This window comes from Dermacentor albipictus, chromosome 1 (genome assembly GCF_038994185.2).
Source record: "Dermacentor albipictus isolate Rhodes 1998 colony chromosome 1, USDA_Dalb.pri_finalv2, whole genome shotgun sequence".
NCBI lineage: Eukaryota > Metazoa > Arthropoda > Arachnida > Ixodida > Ixodidae > Dermacentor > Dermacentor albipictus.
This window is the reverse complement of record NC_091821.1, coordinates 73885235-73903621: the sequence shown is the minus strand read 5'-3', so window position 1 is coordinate 73903621 and position 18387 is coordinate 73885235. Positions and strand designations below refer to the sequence as shown.

Sequence of the window (18387 nt, the reverse complement as noted above, 5' to 3'; positions counted from 1 at the left end):
GGCTATTACTCAATTATTACATGAGTTCGCACAGCTTGTGATGCCCACCTTATATTCACTTTGAACTCCCAACAGCCCTACAAAAAATATCATTTGTAACAGTATTCTTACTATCAAAGTTTACCACACTGTTGTTTACATTTAAAAAAGTACAAACTTCGCAATCTGTTAGCTTACAGTTATTTAAAAGCAAAACAGTTACTTTAAAAAGTGACGAGAGGCTGTGAATTTTTATTGGAGTTGCGTTAACTGCAAAGAGTTCACATCTGAAGACGAGTCAGCACAGTTCAAATAAATTACATAACAAATGGCCGGCTGCACTGTTCCGGCTGCAAAGTGCCGGCTGCACTGTTCACTATGTGACATTGGATAAAAATTGGGCTTATAAACGGGTACTACCATGTTACAGTGGGTGCTGAACGTCCCTTAATTTGCAATTAGTACATAGTAGTTATTTAGACCTTAATGAATTAAAGCAGTAACAAATATTGAATTAAATGACAAATATGAATTAAAGCAGTAACAAAAAAAGGATAAACTTTAGCTTTCTAACCAAATTCCTGCAGTGCAAACATAACTTTCCTCCAAATTTTTTTTTTACAACTTTCAATGTGCCTACAATTTTTTTTTCCTTTGTATGACAAAATGGTGGAATTCAGTAAGGAGTTATACCTCGAAAACATTATATGTCCATTAATTCTAGCAGACAGTAAGCACGCTTAAAGACAAGGCGGGGGGGCTAACGATTCTGCCATTTTCAAGTTTGCAAAATTCAGACAAATGGCATCTATTAACTTGCACCATTTATGGTACCTTCTGAAAACCTACCCTTCCCAGAATAGTTAAATGCTTCATGGCTACCAGTGTACCATAACAGTACTGGTGCTAACCTGCTTGTCATGCTTAGGAGGTGAAACCGGAGGGTCTGCATTAGTTGGGCTTCTCTAACTATGACCAAAAAATGTGATATTGTGGAAGAGCAAGTCAGCCACAATATAATGTTTCACATGAATGCAACATTAGCCTTTCTTTCCCCATTGTGTTCACCTTCTCAGGGCTTGGTGGACTCACTCAGTCTGGTGGACTCACTCAGAAAGAGAATCTTGGTGGACACACTCAGTCGGCAGTGGCTGAAAACTATTCTTTTCTAATCATTTCCTGCACATATGCACGAGGTAATTGAAATAGCATTCATAAAATCTTGCGCAAGGCTTATGTTTGTATGAAGGACCAGACATGCAATTCTCTTTTTTAACAGTGCTGTACACACAACAATGAAGAAACCCCACACTAACTGGTGATAACCTAGTGACTTGTACACTCATTTAAATGTGGTGTCCTTGCTTGCATGCAAATTTTGACTAATGTGCTCAGTGTGCAGCAGGGCATCTGGTATGTGGTAGCCTTAAATGCGAGATGAGTTTTGCAGAGTAAAATGCTTTTCATGGAGGCAAGCTTAAAAGGATACATGTCAGCAGCACCCAGCCTCTCTTGCCCCAAGCTGCAAGACTATGCATCTCATTTCTCCACTTGTGGCAATGTTTTCATTACTGTGGAAGCCATAAAATTTATTACAAGTATGCTTCTTTTAGAAACAAAAGCCTGAAAGGTATCCTGCAATCTGTGAACTGAAAGAACTGCAGACTTCACTGTGGCACTACACTTAAGCCAAATACAATAAGAATGTGATGCAGAAATATGGTTCATAATGTTATGCCTAGAAGAAACAGAAAAATAAATTAAGTTGCATTCAAAATTTGAGTAAAAATGACTGCAAGCATATGGTATAAGGAGAATGTTTATAACAAAGCAACCAATACTGCCTTTGCTAAAGCAAAGAATAAGCTGCGTCTTCCTGCATAGGCCAAACATTCACGCATGCCAGCCATGTGCTTTGCTCAGCTTAAACAGCAACAGATTTTGAACATGCTTTGAGAAGGGTGCACTTCAAACAAATAGCATGCAAGAAGTGCAAGAACACATCTATAAAAGTAAAGTAGCACAAAACAGTATCAAAAGTCAAAAATGGCCTAGCCATGCCACACTTCTCTCATATGTCTTGGTTTTGGGAATGCCTATGTGAACCCCATTAAGTATATTGACACTTGTTAGCTTTGCACTGAGGGGTGGGCTTGAGTCAAATAGTGGCGATGTATTCAGCAGTTTGAGAAAAGCTCATCATTACAAAGCAAAGAATAATCTGAAAAACTAACTATACCTCAATTGTAGCTGTTATCATGAACACTACCTATTCAGAACAAAGTTACTATGGCCACAATGGCAGATTCGGGATAGAAAGCCTACTGCATAAGTTTCAGTGGACATGGTAAGCAACTCTAGTACAAGCTGCATGGATGATAACATGTTGCTGCTTGGGAAGTGACTAACCCCAAATATGGTACCCAATAACTAAAGGTATGTGCATACAAGTATACAACTTACCTACAAATAAACGATTGTTCAAATAGCTGCCGCCACGCTAGTGAAATTCAGTATGCATAAATGAGTACAATGCCAGTGCATGAGAAACAAATCGATAGGGTTTGGCCAATTGATTAACATGCCCAATGTAATATATACAATGTTCAATGCTGTATTACCCTTTCTAACTTTAAAAGGGCCAACAACCATCAAGAACTTGTCATAAGATTTTGAAGGAAATGAAAAGACTGATTTATAAGGATAAAATCCAGTATGCAGCTACTTGTGGTTTAAGTAGGAAGTATAAATTTAAATTGAAAAAAAGTCCACAAAAACAGTTTGTCGCGCCACTTTGCAGTAAAACCTTGGTATAAGAGCTGGATGCCAATTACTGTTTGCAGGTCTGCTGTTATTAAGTGCACTATATATAGTGTTTAAATTTGCAGTTTTTATATTATACAGGCACTTTATTCTATGCATATTACTATATAAAAAACGGCCGCGCTGCCTTCGCAGCAAGAAGTGGAACTGTGGCGAGCGATGGCATTCCTGGGCGCTATTACATAAAACTATTCCAAACTTTTCTATTCCAATTCTGCAATCAGCCCACCGCGATTGATCAAAAATTTTTGGACCACCCCCACTTCACCTGTCTGTCACACGACGTCACGAAAACCGCGATAGCTCCCCATCTGACATGACTTGTACACACTGATTATGCATAATTTGACCGAACAAAACAAAAATAGTTATTCCCGATTCGACGCCTTTTTGCCATTAGCCCTCAGCTAATTGTCAAAAGTTTTCAGGCTGCCCCCCTTCAACTGCCTCTCACGCGATGTCACAAAACCGCATGAACTTACCGCGTCAAAGTGACGCGTATGCGTTAAAGATGCATTAATATACCGAACAGAACTTTATTTTCTTCTGAATAGCCGCAGGCTGCCCTGTTCTGAAAGGAATAAAAGATGGCTGCCGCCGATCGCTTCGCCGCTGGCTACTCGCCCCTGCCGGAGAGCATGGGTTTATTTGTATGTAATAAAACTTTTCGCGTGGTCGTGTAACGTTTTCGAGAACTTTCGACAAGTTTACGACCTCGTTCTGCCAACTCTTCTTAGCTCAGGATCCATTTTAGCGTCATTCTTAAGCTTCCGTTGCATGCCGCCGCGATTGTCGACGAGCCACCGCAAGCTAAGTAAGAGAAAGCAGACCAATCGCAGATGCCGGCATCACCCTCTTCATCCGTTTATCGATATTCAGTGCAGTGGCTCGGCCCCATCGAATCCCTCTGCACTTGAGCATGCTCCTCGCCTTTTGTCAGCCAATCAGATAAGACAAGCCGTTTAGTGCAGGCAATGTTATTCGTTTTTCAAGCAAACAAAAGTGACCTCCTATGAACGAGGGGAGCATTTGATAGGTTCGTTCAGACAACCCTGCCGGCGACTGCCAATGCTTGCGTCGGCGGTTACGCAAACTAGATGTCAGGAGATTGGAATAAAAACATATTGGAATAGTTTTACATTATACGGCCCCCTCTTATGTATGGCAGCGCACATGAGCGCTTTTGTATGCATGGGAGTGAGCATGTCAACCGAGTTCTGTGGTTTCGCAGCAAAATGCCTTCGCATGACCATCAACTTGATAAAATATTAATTTCTTACATCTAGGGCTGCACTTGCCTGCTTCCCACCAATGCCAGCGCAGAATCTGTATCGTGCTCACCTATCACTGTTTCCAGCATGTCACCCAGCATAAGACTTCATTACCACTACAGCAAGCGCAGATAGAGAAGTTCTCACAAATGTCCCAGAATGTTTTGCACATTACCACTCCAGTATTACATTTACTGACCAGTACGCCTACATTGGTTGTTGGTCCCTTTAAAGTTCGAGCACAAGCCATACCTAAATCTGGTTGAACAGGTCCTTCATTGCATGCAAGCCAATATATGTTTCTGTGAATGGCTATAACCCTCCCAGAGCTAGGAAACAGTCCTCTAGGCTATCGTAAAAAAATATCTTATTAAAATCTAAAATGAAGTGTCTTATACCGAGATTTTGCAGGCAGCAGCACTAAGTCAATGCAGTGCTTAGTTAAATAAATTTTCAAGCTTCTCACATTAGTATTTTCTGTGGCTTGTATGGCACATTCAATTGTTAAAGCGTGTACCCAACGGAAGGAGAGGGGTATGGCCTGGAAAGCAGTTGCATGTGCAGTGCAGGCATTGAGTGAGATTTGTTTTTTTTTCAAGTTTTACAATGCTTGGTTTTGCAAGCTAATAAAATAAGCATGTTTTCTTAAGCCTGAGCTATTACTGCCAGCCGAGACATGTACAGTCGAATGTCCCTAAATCGAAATGAGCTGTGTACGAATTATTGATATCTCAGCTGAACTTTTATCTTCTATAGGTAATGTGAATACCTCAACAATGAAAACCACTACACGAATTTGCCTGTACAATGAAAAAATTTAGGAGTCCCCGCCAGCTTATGTGATTCTGAACAATGAATACTAGATAGCGCTGCCGCGGACGCCTTCCAAAGACGTCACCAAGGTGCATTCTGCACCAGCACAAAGAGCTGCACTGACATGCCGATATTAGTAGTCCTGCACTGCTCCAGGAATCATTCAGCTTGCATGCACTTTTTGTAACGCGTAAACGGGCATGACAGCTGATGAAGGTATCACAGTTGCATAACTATGTAATAATATAATTGTAGCTAACGTCTGATTATGTCTTGAACGTCACCGAAGGCGACAGTGATGAAAATCCTGTAAGTGAACCATTAATTTTGATAGCAAGGAAGGCATAGCAATTTTTGACAAACTATACAGTTTTACTCTGCAAAGTTTGTTTTTCTGTGGCGCATGCTGCGAACCTTAGTACAATAAGGTTGCTTGCAGTCACAGATTCTGTCAGACAAAGTGCACAAGAAAATTAATGACCTAGTCCATTAATTCATGTCATATAGAAGCTTTTCGTTGTTGAATGTGCTTAGCGTGTTTTATTGTGAGTGGTATGATGCACGACTTTTACAACGCTGTGACCTGTATAACAAAGGATTTTTGAGACCCTCAGAAATTTGATATGAAGGTGCTTGACGGTAATTTGTGAGTGCAGCTACCAAATAACATGTGCACGGCAACTAATTTATGTAGCGTCCATCACGTACTGCTCTTACAGCATCCAACTTAAGGTTTCCTTAAGAAGTAGCCGTAAGATAGTACACCACTGACAGGTTACATATTGTTAAAGTGGCAGCAGCTAACAAAAGCAGCAGGAACAAAATTGTGTCAAGCAGCAGCAGACTGCAAAGCAACCCTGCAGGAAAAATTCAGTTCTTCAATGCAGTGCTCACATCACGTCAAAACGCATGGCTAAGTGATACGTACTGCCTGCTAAAGTGTACAATGCCAACAACAATTTCAGACCCACATTAATGGCCAGAACAAACTCAAGATGAGGGATGCGAGCTAACGAAAAGCATAAGCTGCAGCACTAGTTCCAGCCTTTCAAGAATAATAAACGTGGATAAATTACTACGGCGAACCCTGATGCCAAGCATTGTCCTTAATGTTACCAGGTCGATAATGCAATTACAAATTTAGGAAAAGATCACCGCAGCTTTATAGGGACACTAAAATCTGATGGCACAAGTAATTCTGACCAAGAGCCCCTAAACGGACGCTACCGCTAAGTTCACCACATCCTAGGTATGTCAGTAAGTGCAATAACTACACCATAAAATCAATCTAAATTTACACATCAGTGTCTGCTTCTGTGTGACAAGTATTGAGCAAAAAAAAAAGGGGACGTGTTTTATTTCCTTTACGTACCCGTATATTTAGATGCGAAATCTGAACCTCTTAACTGGGCGTGTCAAGATGCGACAGACAAAACAGGTGGTGGTCAAATGATGTGTCGAGTAGTAATCGATGGTGCAGGACGCGCACAATACACGCATCAAGCCTGCCGTCGTATACACGAAGTTCGAAATAACGTACGCCATACAGATTTTAAAAAAAAAAAAAACCCTTCCGCTTCGAAATATCACGAGCCTCGCTGTTTGGGCGGACGCCGCGCCAGAAGCCGAAAACAGAAGCGTAGTAAATCACTCACCATCGCAGATTTCGCTCAGGAAACGCGAATACTCGTCTATCAGCTGGTGTTCTGCAACATAGTCCGCATACTGCAAGAAAGCCGGAAGCGACACGTTAGCACGCAGGGTTAACCCTTCGCAGCGTGGCAAAACCGCATACTACTAACTTGCACGCATTTCACGACTGATTTCGAAGCACACCAGCCAACTAGCCTGTATACATAGTCGCTATGAAAGCAAGATACGGCCCGTTACGCAGCCACGGTGTGCACGAGCGCGCCATCTTGGACGCAAGGCATAGGAGCATGCATAGGAGGGAGGCAGTCTTATGGGCAGCCATCTTGGTACTGTGGTGACGCAGCGTTCCATACGCTTATATCACGAGCTCGACGGAACGCTTCCTAACGCTACTATTTTGTCCAGCGTACATGCATTGTCCCTTTATATGACTCATTTAATTACTTCACTCGGCACCACGGGCACTCAGCTCGAAAGCTGAAACACCACGCGGGCTTAGCGCGGTATTTCATTACTTTTTCACGCGTTAAATCGCATGCCACCAGTAAGTTTAATTGGGTATTAAAACAATATTTTTATCTTTTCCTACGGCATATAGAGAGAATAAAACGATGCGTACCTTTTATATTTTTATGGTATATTTTTGAATACGCGATCTGTTTAATGCTGGCGTTGCCTTTATACAACCCGCGAACAGGAAAAAGACCGTGTTTAGTTCAGAAGAGCTGGGGTGTCCAAGTCGTTCAAAGGAACAGTATTTTTTTCTTTTCGTGGTAATCCCGCGAGCTCTTCCTGGGTCAATTTTCGAAGTCCTCAGTCTTTCAGGCAACGGCCAGTCACTCTGCAAAACAAAACATGTACGGGAACATAAGAAACGTCGAATTTACCATCAAAGGTCACAGCTTCAAACGCAAGGGCGTACAGAACAGCACATTCTCGGGAAGACGCAGAACAAGCGCCCGTCACCTACCTCAGCGATCGCAAGAATGGAATGTGGCACGTGATCACCGTTGCCTATGCGAGATCACAGCCATGGTAGTCAGTACGATCCAATCTTCGTTCCTCTCTAAATCAAAACAATAGTAATTTATTTGCAAATGAAATTTGTTTTATTTAGCTTCGAATAGATATGTGTTGATAAGTTAGAAATAAATATTTTAGAGTTGGTTAATATTTAATTGAACGGCTACTGACGACGCCAAGTGACAATGCAAACGATGCAAGACGAAGCCAAGAAATGACTGAAGACAAATCCGCTTGTCAAAATGGCTGCGCTCGTGCGGCAGGCGAGTTGGGCGAGGAATTTGCGTGTTGCGTTGAGTTCTCCAGTTAAACATTTGGAATCATTTCGAAAGAAATCGTTAGATTTCGAGCGTTCCATATCCAAAAAACCTATCTTTGCTGGTTTCTTACGTTCATCTCAGGTGAGCACTTATGTGTGATCGATAAACACTTCTGCATGTATACAGTAGTGAGCATCCCAGAATGGAGGATTTCGTGATACTTACGGGGCCTTTGTAACTAGACGCTATTAAGCGAATTTGCAGAACCGCGCTAAGCATCTGTGCATCTTATGCCGCGTTAATATTTCATTTGTTTGCTTTCGTGAGATGTTTTCGCACCGAGTAAATGAAAGGTACTAGGTACAGTAACCGTAAACTTGCACTTAAAAAAAAAAAAAGCAGTAATAATAAATGAGTCTCGTAGTTGCGATGTGACGACTATGACATTTCATGTGGTGTAATTGTTTTGGCAGAGCTGCAGAGAGTTGTCGACGTCAGTTCGCCGTCCTTGTAAAGGCGATTTGCAAAATGAAGAGGTCGGAGCTGATACTGAAAAGGCTGACGGTGATGACAAGCTGAACGTAAAGAAGGTGACGCTTCACCCTCCGGAAATAAGCATCCAGTATCTAGAAAGCAAAGGTCTGTCCATGTTTTGTTCATTTCTGGTAGAGCACTTAGCGAAGATCTACTTGAAGCTATCATGGCAGAAACGCGCTGCTTAAACGATAACGTTGGATATATATGCCACTGATAAAGGTGCCTTAATACACTTTTACTCCAAAAGTGTTTTGTCAGAGTGTAAATGATGTTTGTAGCGCTAAAAAAGAAAAAAAAGGCTTAATATGCTTTTGAATCCGGCCTCTCAGTATTTGCTCAAATCTTGGGAAATACCTGTTTTCCACAGAACTTCAGTCACGTGGCACTTTTACGTGTATCGCGGCCTTTCTTTCAGGCTTGGAAAAAACTTACATGTAGCACTTATTAAGCAACAAAAAGCAGGATCGGAAATATTTCAAGATGGTCTACAATTTTCTCATTAGCACATTTGCTCTGTGTATAATATTTGAGAAGTGGATTAATCAATAATAACATAAATGTAAGTAGACAAAATACAAAAAATAGTCTGACTTGCTCCAACTATTGCAAACAACATTACCTTGGTTCTGTCCACCTATGTGGCATATGTATATTTTTTAAATTTTGTCACAAGTTACGTGGGACACATGGTGTAGTGTGAATATATATATGTGTGTGTGTGTGTGTAGGATGATGCTATGCACACTACAGAGTGTGCCCCTGCTGGAAATGGCTGGGTGCATGATGCCCAGGTGCCGCACGATGATGCTGCGACATCCTGTGTAAGACTTGTTATTTCAGCAGTACAGTAGCTTGCCTATCGAAACCTACACTAGCCAGCTATACCGAGTCTGGCTTAGACTTTTATAATTCGTGCACCCAATCGCTGAGCTTCAGTTATGTTTTGTTCTAACCCAATTATTCCCAACCTATTTTTAACCTAGCCTTACCTAACCTTGCACCAACCTTAATCTATGTGATAACATGCGCTAAAAAAAGTTTCACCAGTGCAAGAATTGCCATTCCCTAGATGGTGCTGCATCGTCGTGCACTCAGCCATTTCCAGCAGGGGCGTACTCCGAAGTGCTCATAGCGTCATTCATATATATATATATATATATATATATATATATATATATATATATATATATATATATATATATATATATATATATATATATATATATACACATATACACATATCATTGATAGTGCAGTGCATGTGTAATGCGGAGGCTTTAGGTTTGGTTCCCACTGGCAACAAGTTACCTTTTCGTCTACTTTCATTCTGCCTTTTCCTTATTGTTTTCTATATGTCAACTTCAACCACAGCTAATTACCACTATGCTTTCCTTGACTTCATTGCCTGTTGATTTTATATGGTCGTGATCAACAAAAATCGCGCCCATCTGTTTCCCTTCTTGTTCATTCATAGCGAGTGTCTCGAATCTGGCAGCTGTGATGCCATTAGATAGCTTTCGTGGGTTTATTTCGCACATGCTTGCTCTTAAATTGGCCCTGCAATGCCATTTTCAGGTCCCCATATTTGCTCTATATCTATTCTGAGCATGTTGTAGAACAAAGAGTAAAAGGAATTATGAAATTTGACCCAAACAAACCTAGGTGATTGATCGGAGAAAACTCAGAATACAAGCAAAATGAAAGCTGCCCTCCATTCAAACATTTACGGCTTTAAGGAGTACAACTCACTCTCCCATGGCATCGTATGGTGCCGCCGAATAGCAGGAGCGCTTTAGCTGAAGTAACCATACCACGGTTGCCAAGCCTGCTCAACCTGTTGCTGACGTTCGCATGGCATCCACGATCACTCACGTGTGCGGTCAAATCTCAGAGGTCATGGCGTCGCTTTTCTGGTTACAACAGCGTCCATGAGGCAGGTAGCTGTTGGCACACCAAAGTGCTTGGCAAGTGATGCATCATTACCCTGGCTCTGCAATACTTAAAATGATTGTAAAGTGTAGTGCCGTAGATTTTTTTTGCATACTCTCAGTATCGTGTGAACGTCACTCGCACATTACATTTTTAACCAATCATCATAGCAGCACTCTAACATGTGACATCCTGTCTACGAAGTACACAATATCACTGCATCGAGGTGATGTCATCGGTGCTGCTCAACAAGTTTTCCCTGGCGCGTTGCAAAACCCCTTTAAGTTCACATGTTACATGACACTATCTGGTAAAAAAGGATGTTCCACATGTGCCCACCACGACCCTGAGAGGTGCTGGCTAACACTTCAGGACTATATCTGGTGCACATGTAGTAATAGAAATTGTCTTTGTCAAATTACAAATTATTTGTATAGCTAGCATAGTGTCTTTATCAGAATAACTGATACCCTTACCTCTAAATAACTTGTGTTATAAAGCCTTCAAAAAATTTTTCACCAGAAAAAAGAGATAGAAGAAACAAAAATTATATATGTGTGATGTGCAATGCAATCAATGGTATTTCTATGTAGGCGGGAGTGTTGTGGTTACGCAGCCTGCTTTAGCTGTAGCGTGAAGGATAGCATTTTGACATGTTATTACTGACATTTCATTACTCAACTACATGCACTTGAAGAGCACAATTCTTGCCCTACCAAGGGGAATACACTTTCCTTTTCAAACAGATCTTTTTTTAATCACCTGTGGCAATTCGGATTCTGCATCTTCTGGTGGATTATACTTAAGAGGCAGGCGTTTGCATGACAAATCACCGTGTCCATGTGAATGCAAGAAAAAGTGACAGAAGAACATAGCAGTAATTCCCTACATCTGCACCTTATAGAAATGAGGGCACTGAGGAAACATAGAGATTGTCTTTTTACATCCAAATATGTTGGCTAATTTCTTTTGCAGAAAGACAAATCCACACTTCCGAAAGAAATACTGATATAAGTTTGTTGCATGGTCGATAGGGGCGGTTTACAACATTGTATTGTCTTATTTTAAATCTTACATCAAGCAGACAGGCAGGTTTGAGTGATTGCAAGAATGTAGCAAAAAGGTTAACGAAGCTCTGTTTTATGGGTTTCATGTGTTACACTGACAAATATGGCGCTGCTTTCCCTATTTCGTAGATGCAAATGTTTAGGTAAATATAACTCCTAAATGATGAGATTAACTAGAGGCTGAATATATCTATTCTTCCACTGAGCAGTGCATCAGCAGATCTAAGGCAGATGTGTGTCATGTGAAGTGTATCGCACAATAGTTGCATTGCAAGTTTTATGTCTGTTTTTTATTTTCATTTTTTTTGTATTTTTGCTCTAAAACTTGTATTTACATGTGGTTGTATTTGCGTATAGATACAGCAGGTCTGGACATAACCTTTATTTTTGAATAAATTAGTGAATGAATATTGTAAGGAACCGCTTTATTCCAGCTGAGCTCGTGCTACTACCACGAGAATCAAGCTTTGCTGCTGGTTATGATATATACAGGTGAAGGTGATATGTGGAGATGATGAAGTTGAAAGTCAGGCATATGTTGCGCTCACAATATATATTTTATTTAAGAAAGTATGACTCCATGGTCTATGCTGAGGTACGGGAAAATGGGTAAGGTATGGAGAAGCAATTTCTAAGTCATGTCCATTTAACAGAAATCTTCATATACCCGTCCCACAATGTGCTATGAAATACATTTGCATTACAGTTAAAATTTTCTTAAAGAGCCTCTATCACTCGTACGAGGAAATTGTACAGGATGCCATGGCGTCCACATTTCGATCGTGGCAGAGAGCAGATGCACTCATGTACCAAGACTTTGGTTGCACATTACAGAATCCTAGGTGGTCAAGTTAATATGGAATTTCCAGCTACTGCATGTCTCGTAGCCCATGATTTGCTTTGGGACTCCCATATTTAAGTAGGAACTATGTGGCATGTCTGTACTTCTTATTAAAGCACTAAAATATTCTATCAAATGTGCACATATGGCCTGCATCTGTTACTCCAGTGTGTACGAGTGCAGACTACCTTGCATGCACTTCTGCTTTGAGGTCCTGCACTGTCCAGGTTCTTGTAACTCTTGTGACATGGTTTCTAATTCACCTCCTGGTGGGCTAGTATTACGGTATATGCACCTGGGGGCATGCTCCAAGGCCACTCCATTTATGCGAACTCCTGCAGGGAGCTGCTAGTCAGCATACTATATCAGAGGACTGGGCTGGAATAGCGTGAGGATTCTCTTCCAAATGATTTTTCTTGTTGTGCTTCATGAGTGATCAGAGTGGCACCCCACCCACAAATCACCGAGATCAGCTGGCTGTAAATGATGGATAAGAAAGGAACAGAATCAAGCAAACTGAATCCTTATGTTATACTTGGCCCTTTATTGAGACTGTTTATTTTGCCATTTCTTTTTTAAAGCAAAACACATATGATTGTTGACATAATGTTTTATTTGAGAAATAGCAAAACATAATTGCAGTGAATTTTGATGCACTTCACACAAGTGACAGTCACATCATCGTGTCATCTTTTTTGGCATTTTCTACACGAATTAACTTTGGAATGTGGCAGGACAGTGCTGTAGCCACATCCTCTACAACCTACATAAAAAATTAAATCAGTGTGCCTTTGATTTAAGGTGGAACTGTAGTCTTTTTGTATGATTGGTTTACTCATGCAAGAGATTATGTATAGCTTGTTTTGAGGCATACCAACTTGTCACGAACTTCTGTTCGCAGCCTACAAGGACACCTATGGTGATGACCCAGTGTGGACCATGTACCGAAGAAATTTCAAAGGCCAATTTCCACCACCAAAAACACGGCGTACATGCATTGTGAGTAGTGTGGGAAACCTCCATCTGGTTTTATTTTGCAACCAGCTGAATATATAGAATGTTTATTGACCATAATTTACAATGATGCGCAATGCTTTCACATTCATCTTGGCACCAATAACTAGAAGGACACTAAAGAGAAACAGTAATTCAGTTTAGACTTTGGTAAAGTATCCTATGAAAACTTTATTTTCGTTAATTTCATGATAAGAAATCGATTATTAAAAGAAAATGAAGGTCAAAACTTAATTTATTCAATTTCACACCTAAACGCTAGCGCCGGTACATAAATGTGATGTCATGAATTTCAAAATATTCTTCCATGCATTGGGGGCACATTAAATATCCCCAGGTGGTAAAAATAATCCGTAGTCCCCCACTACAGGGTGCCTCATAATCCAATCGTGGTTTTGGCGCTCAAAACCCCAGAATTCATTCTTCAAAGCATTTTTCGTATTTGAGCTGCATTAGCACAGTAAAAAGTAAGAAAATTTGCCATCTCCAATCTTTGGCTTCTTTAGAACACAATGTTAGTCCATCTTTAACAATAAAGAATTAGCAGGGTGTCGGCAAACAGTCAAAATTCATGACATCACGCCGACTTAGTCTTTACCTTTTGTCTGTTTGCTGGCTTACCAAGCCTTTTCTCGTGGTAAAAGTAATGTTTTTTGGTGTGTGAAGGGTAATCTACTAAGACAGACGAAATAATTTCTCTCTTTAGTGTCCGTTTAAGAATTGGTGTTTCACATTCGCCGCTATGGTCATGAGTGTGCTTGCGACTTAAAAAGGAAGTAACATATCATAAGCAGTTGGAAAAAAAATCACTTTGGTTGGTGTCTGTTTTCTGTTCTCACATATAATAAGTACACACAAGAATCAGGATAGAAGCCACTGCCATGATTTTGGTTTGATTCCGGCAGGTGCATGCAGCTTTTTCTTTTTCATTTGGAATTTCATCCTCTCTACCTCCATAGAGATGAAAGAATGTATCACGATGCGCTTCCATTTGCAATACCAAAACTAATATTTATGCGCATTTACGATGAAATTAGTCGTAGAAGTACCAGAGGCTGCCATAAATTATTCACTGCTGCTGTTACGCGGCAACTCGGATGGTCAGGGTAGAACTACTGGCCTTGTGCACAACCTATGGTTGCACTGTGATCAGCGCTTATTTAGTAATGTCTTTAAGAGGGCGCATTTGCCATGCGCTGTACTCTATGCAGAATTGCAGCACTTCCTTTTGCTTGTTCGTTCTCTCTGTATGTACTAGTATACTTAGTGTTGCTTTAAAATAACAGTTAACTTTTTATGTGCATAAAAAAGAACCATATTAGGCCAAGAACCAACCTGCCTCTCCTATCTTTTTCTTGTTCTCATCCGTCCACGTTAAAGCTACAACTGTTGCAACCGTGCATCCAAGCATGACCTCAGCATCAAATCAGCAGAGTTGCACAGTATGACACAGAACAACTTTACTGCCTCAATCATAAAATGTTACACTGAATGAATTGCAAAGCTAAAGACAGATGCACTTTGCTCAAAATTCCGCTAATTTCTTGCTGTAAGGGGCCCCTCACCAGGTCTGGCCATATTGAGCTGACATGCACAGTGCATACGATCATAGTTGCCGACTGCGGCAGGGCTCTGGGGTCCGAGCCCCCTCTGGAGTTTTCCGGGGGGTAGGGGGGCGCTGAGCCCCCCCCCCCTCCTCTGGGGGTGCCGAAGCCTTCCCCCCTCCCCCCCCCCCACACCTAAAGTGTCATTACTAGAGCTTTTTCACCCATATCATTTGAGGTGTCTTTTGACTTGCCTCGACCTTTTCACTTAAAATTTTATTGTGGCTAGTAGCTTACTACATCATTATTGGCGCGGATGTGCATGGCTTTTAATTCGTACTTTCACTTTATTCCTGCAAATCCTGACAATAGGAGGACAATCACATTAGAAACACCAGCGGCGGCTGCCTTATCCCTATTTTTTCACGTCAACATAATTTTAAATTGACACTGTAAGCACTATGTACATACACAATATATTTAAATATACACATAGGACAAATTTCATTATATTTTTGAAAGAGAAGGAGGTAGCCAATTAACAATTATTTCTAAAGGTATGAATAGCCTATGCCTTGAGAATGAATATGTTGCTGTATGTTCACCTTGCTTCCAATTGCATCGCATACTTTTCTGACCCTGAAAAAAACCTATAGACTTCAGTGATCCCTTCGGCAAAGTCTTTTATCAGTGGCATGAGAAATGCATATGAATGATATGTATCTCAGTATTGCTTCTCTTTCCAGTAAACAAGGCTAACGACTCTTGAAAAAAACTTCTCTAATAATTTATAAAACTTATTAAGGGCAGAAGCATCGTCACTTGTATGCAGAGGTCATAACTATATATAGGGTGTCCAAATGAACTATCATTCACCAAGATTTTTAGAAAAGAGCAATGCGTTGCTTGAAGAAAATGTAGCGCTTATTATTTCCAGTACACTGGAGTAGCTGCCAGTAATTTTTTCGTTACTCAGATTTAATTATGTCATTGTACTTAATTATCTAACTCCATACCTACTATTCTAATTATAAAAGTGTTGAGGTATTTGTAAGTGCAGATAAGGAACATCTAACTGTGGTAGCTTCAGCAACATACTAATTGCGTATTAAGTTTTTATTATTGATAAATAAACCCTGCGAAATATGGAGAATACCACGTGACTGTGCCCCTACCCGCATCATAAAGCAGCGCCCTTAAATATACTAAATAAAGAGATAAAGAAAAACAGCGCGATCGAGCTAGTGCCTTATCTGCCGCACCCCGGCCGAATGAACACGTCGCGTTTGGTGTTAGTTGGAAACAAGCTGTAATAGCTGTTGTCTTAGTGTAGATAAAGTACACTGACATTTTTTTTTGTTTTTTTTTTCCCACAGAACCTATCATCACAAAAGTAAATTGACAATGTTAGTGCAAAGGTTTAAAGGTGCGTTTCGTCCCAGTCTCAATGTTTTACTCTAATGAGTAGAAGGTAAACATGATCCTTGCCTTGGGAACTGAAAATGACAACAAGAGGGAGGCTGCAGATATATGTATCAGTCATGGAAGTGTGGCGGTACACCAAATGCATCGACTATCATCAGAAATTATGAAAACCCGAGACTAATCGGCAGCTTTAAGAAACAGTGGCGGAGGACTCCATCTTTGAGTCCCAGCGTATACTCACTGATGTTCTACCATTTATGGCCTCAAACACTCATGCCCCTCATGCTAGCGTGCGGGACATAGCCCAGGTACCAATTTCCAAGTCATCACTTTGGAGGATTCTCAATGACGGCCTGAATGGAAGAAGACGACGACGGTGCGAGCGGTCGCATGTTGCCTCGGCTCCTGCATTTTTCCTTTTTGTGCCTAACCAATCGCTTCAAGAGCCTGATTTCCTGCCTGGACCTACGTGAGTGTTATCGGCACTTCTTGACAGTTCCTTTAGCAACTCTGACGTCCCTTACGCGAGCCGCAGCCCTTTTTAGGGCTCTCGGCTGACCGTCTCGCTGCTGGGCCTAGCTCCGCCTAGCATGGGCGCAGGAACGGAGCGCGATGGCGCGCGCACTTGGCGCGAGATCCACGATAACCTCTCGAAACAGCGTCAGCATCCTTCGCCACCAGCATACCCCGCAGTGGCTCATAGGACTCAATCAAGAGCAGAACCGAAGCCCCCGCCGCTGCCACGCAGCGATTATAAAATCATCCTAAGAGTTCGTGGGGGCCTCAACTGCGCTGGAATCCATGCATGCATCCTCAGACAAGTCATCCTCAAGGCTGCGGGGCTCCCCATCACCGACTGCACCAGTTCTGACCAAATTCGTGTCAACACCATCAACAATACCGTTCTAATCAGCACGCCAGACGTGGGACGTGCAGATCTCTACCACAACATCCAGAGTCTGCAATTCAATGGTAACCCTTACGAATTTGCCACTCATGTGGCCGATCCCATCGATACCTGCAGAGGATGCATTCACTTGCCCCCAGATTACTCAGAAGATGACATCGCCTCAACCCTCCGTAGATGCAACCCAACATTGATTATTGGGGGTGCACGACGCCTGGGCAATACTGAAACCATCATGGTCATATTCCAAGGCAAAATCATCCCTTTCTACGTCAACTACGACGGCTGTTCACTTCGATGCCGCCCCTTCAGGCAGAAGGTAGAAGCCTGCACCCGATGCCGCGGGATTGGTCATCGCCAGGACGTCTGCACTAGTGCCACCGACACACTCTGCCCCAAGTGTGGAATGAAAGACGCACCCATGGACCACGAATGTGACCCGATATGTGTTGTGTGCAACGGCAACCATCAAACCGGCTCCTCACTGTGCAAACAAAGGTTCAAACCACGCCCTACACGTCCCAGGCATAAACAAGACACTGCACCCACCAACCGAACTCCCAGTCTCGACCGCACTCGTGACTCAAGCCGGCGAAGAAGTCGCAGCAAAAGCAAGGACCGCGGGCCTGGCTACGCAACCCAAGACGTCGCCTGGCCAGCTCTATCATCAAGCCCTACTCTCGCCAACTCCTCGCGCAACCCACCCCAGGTAAGCTGGGCTAAGGTAGCCTCTTCCAGCTGCTCCTCAAACCAGACTGCTACTAATGAATCCCTCCTTGAAGAAAATACAATTCTAAAAGCCGAAATTCAAAAACTTAAATTAGAACTCCAATTTCGTCACCCCTCTACTTCAACCTCTGAAGCCCCTCTCTCTAACACGACCCTTTCGACTCATCATCCATCAGCCCTACCTGAAACCTCTTCACACCGCCCTATGGACACTAGCCCCTCCACTGAACGGGAACCGCTTCACCCTCCCCCCAGCAAACGTAAAACTCCGAGCACTCCGCGATCAGAGGACACCCTGGACGAGACAATCTTAAATTATAACGACAGGCTAACCGCTTTGGAAACTAAATTCCATAATATACTCACTGCAATTGAAAAAATCAATACAGATGACACATCCAGGAATGAAAAGCTCGACAAATTTATTGAATTCGTACAAGTACACATCCAACAAACTACAAGTTGGATAGCTGGAGTCACCGCGAATCAACCTAACATAGCTGCACCTGCTCGATCCGCCTCCCCGCCAGCTCCGCTTAACAATGGCCAATAACCCGACCCGCTCCGAGCTT

The 18387-nt window shown here is 42.0% G+C and overlaps 2 protein-coding genes across 3 annotated transcripts in view; one reads left to right on the top strand and one right to left on the bottom strand.

The window, feature by feature from the left end:
• LOC135903956 (serine/threonine-protein phosphatase 1 regulatory subunit 10-like) overlaps positions 1–7642 on the bottom strand; it is a 60594-nt gene extending 52952 nt beyond the window's left edge. Inside the window, exons 1-3 of one of the 2 annotated variants that reach the window (XM_065434465.1) lie at positions 7510–7642; positions 7159–7380; positions 6542–6611 (exon numbers count right to left, since the gene is read on the bottom strand). In XM_065434465.1, the coding sequence (XP_065290537.1) occupies positions 6542–6544 (3 nt within the window). In that variant the 5' untranslated portion in view covers positions 6545–6611; positions 7159–7380; positions 7510–7642. Of the gene's footprint in view, positions 1–6541; positions 6612–6688; positions 6831–7158; positions 7381–7509 lie in introns of those variants that run through there. The other variant, XM_065434466.1, reaches the window with a different exon arrangement.
• A 136-nt stretch (positions 7643–7778) lies between these two features.
• Positions 7779–18387, top strand: part of mRpS18B (mitochondrial ribosomal protein S18B) — a 37941-nt gene continuing 27332 nt past the window's right edge. Inside the window, exons 1-3 of the mRNA XM_065434469.1 lie at positions 7779–7963; positions 8296–8461; positions 13098–13195. Of these exons, the coding sequence (XP_065290541.1) occupies positions 7805–7963; positions 8296–8461; positions 13098–13195 (423 nt within the window). The 5' untranslated portion in view covers positions 7779–7804. The remainder of the gene's footprint in view (positions 7964–8295; positions 8462–13097; positions 13196–18387) is intronic.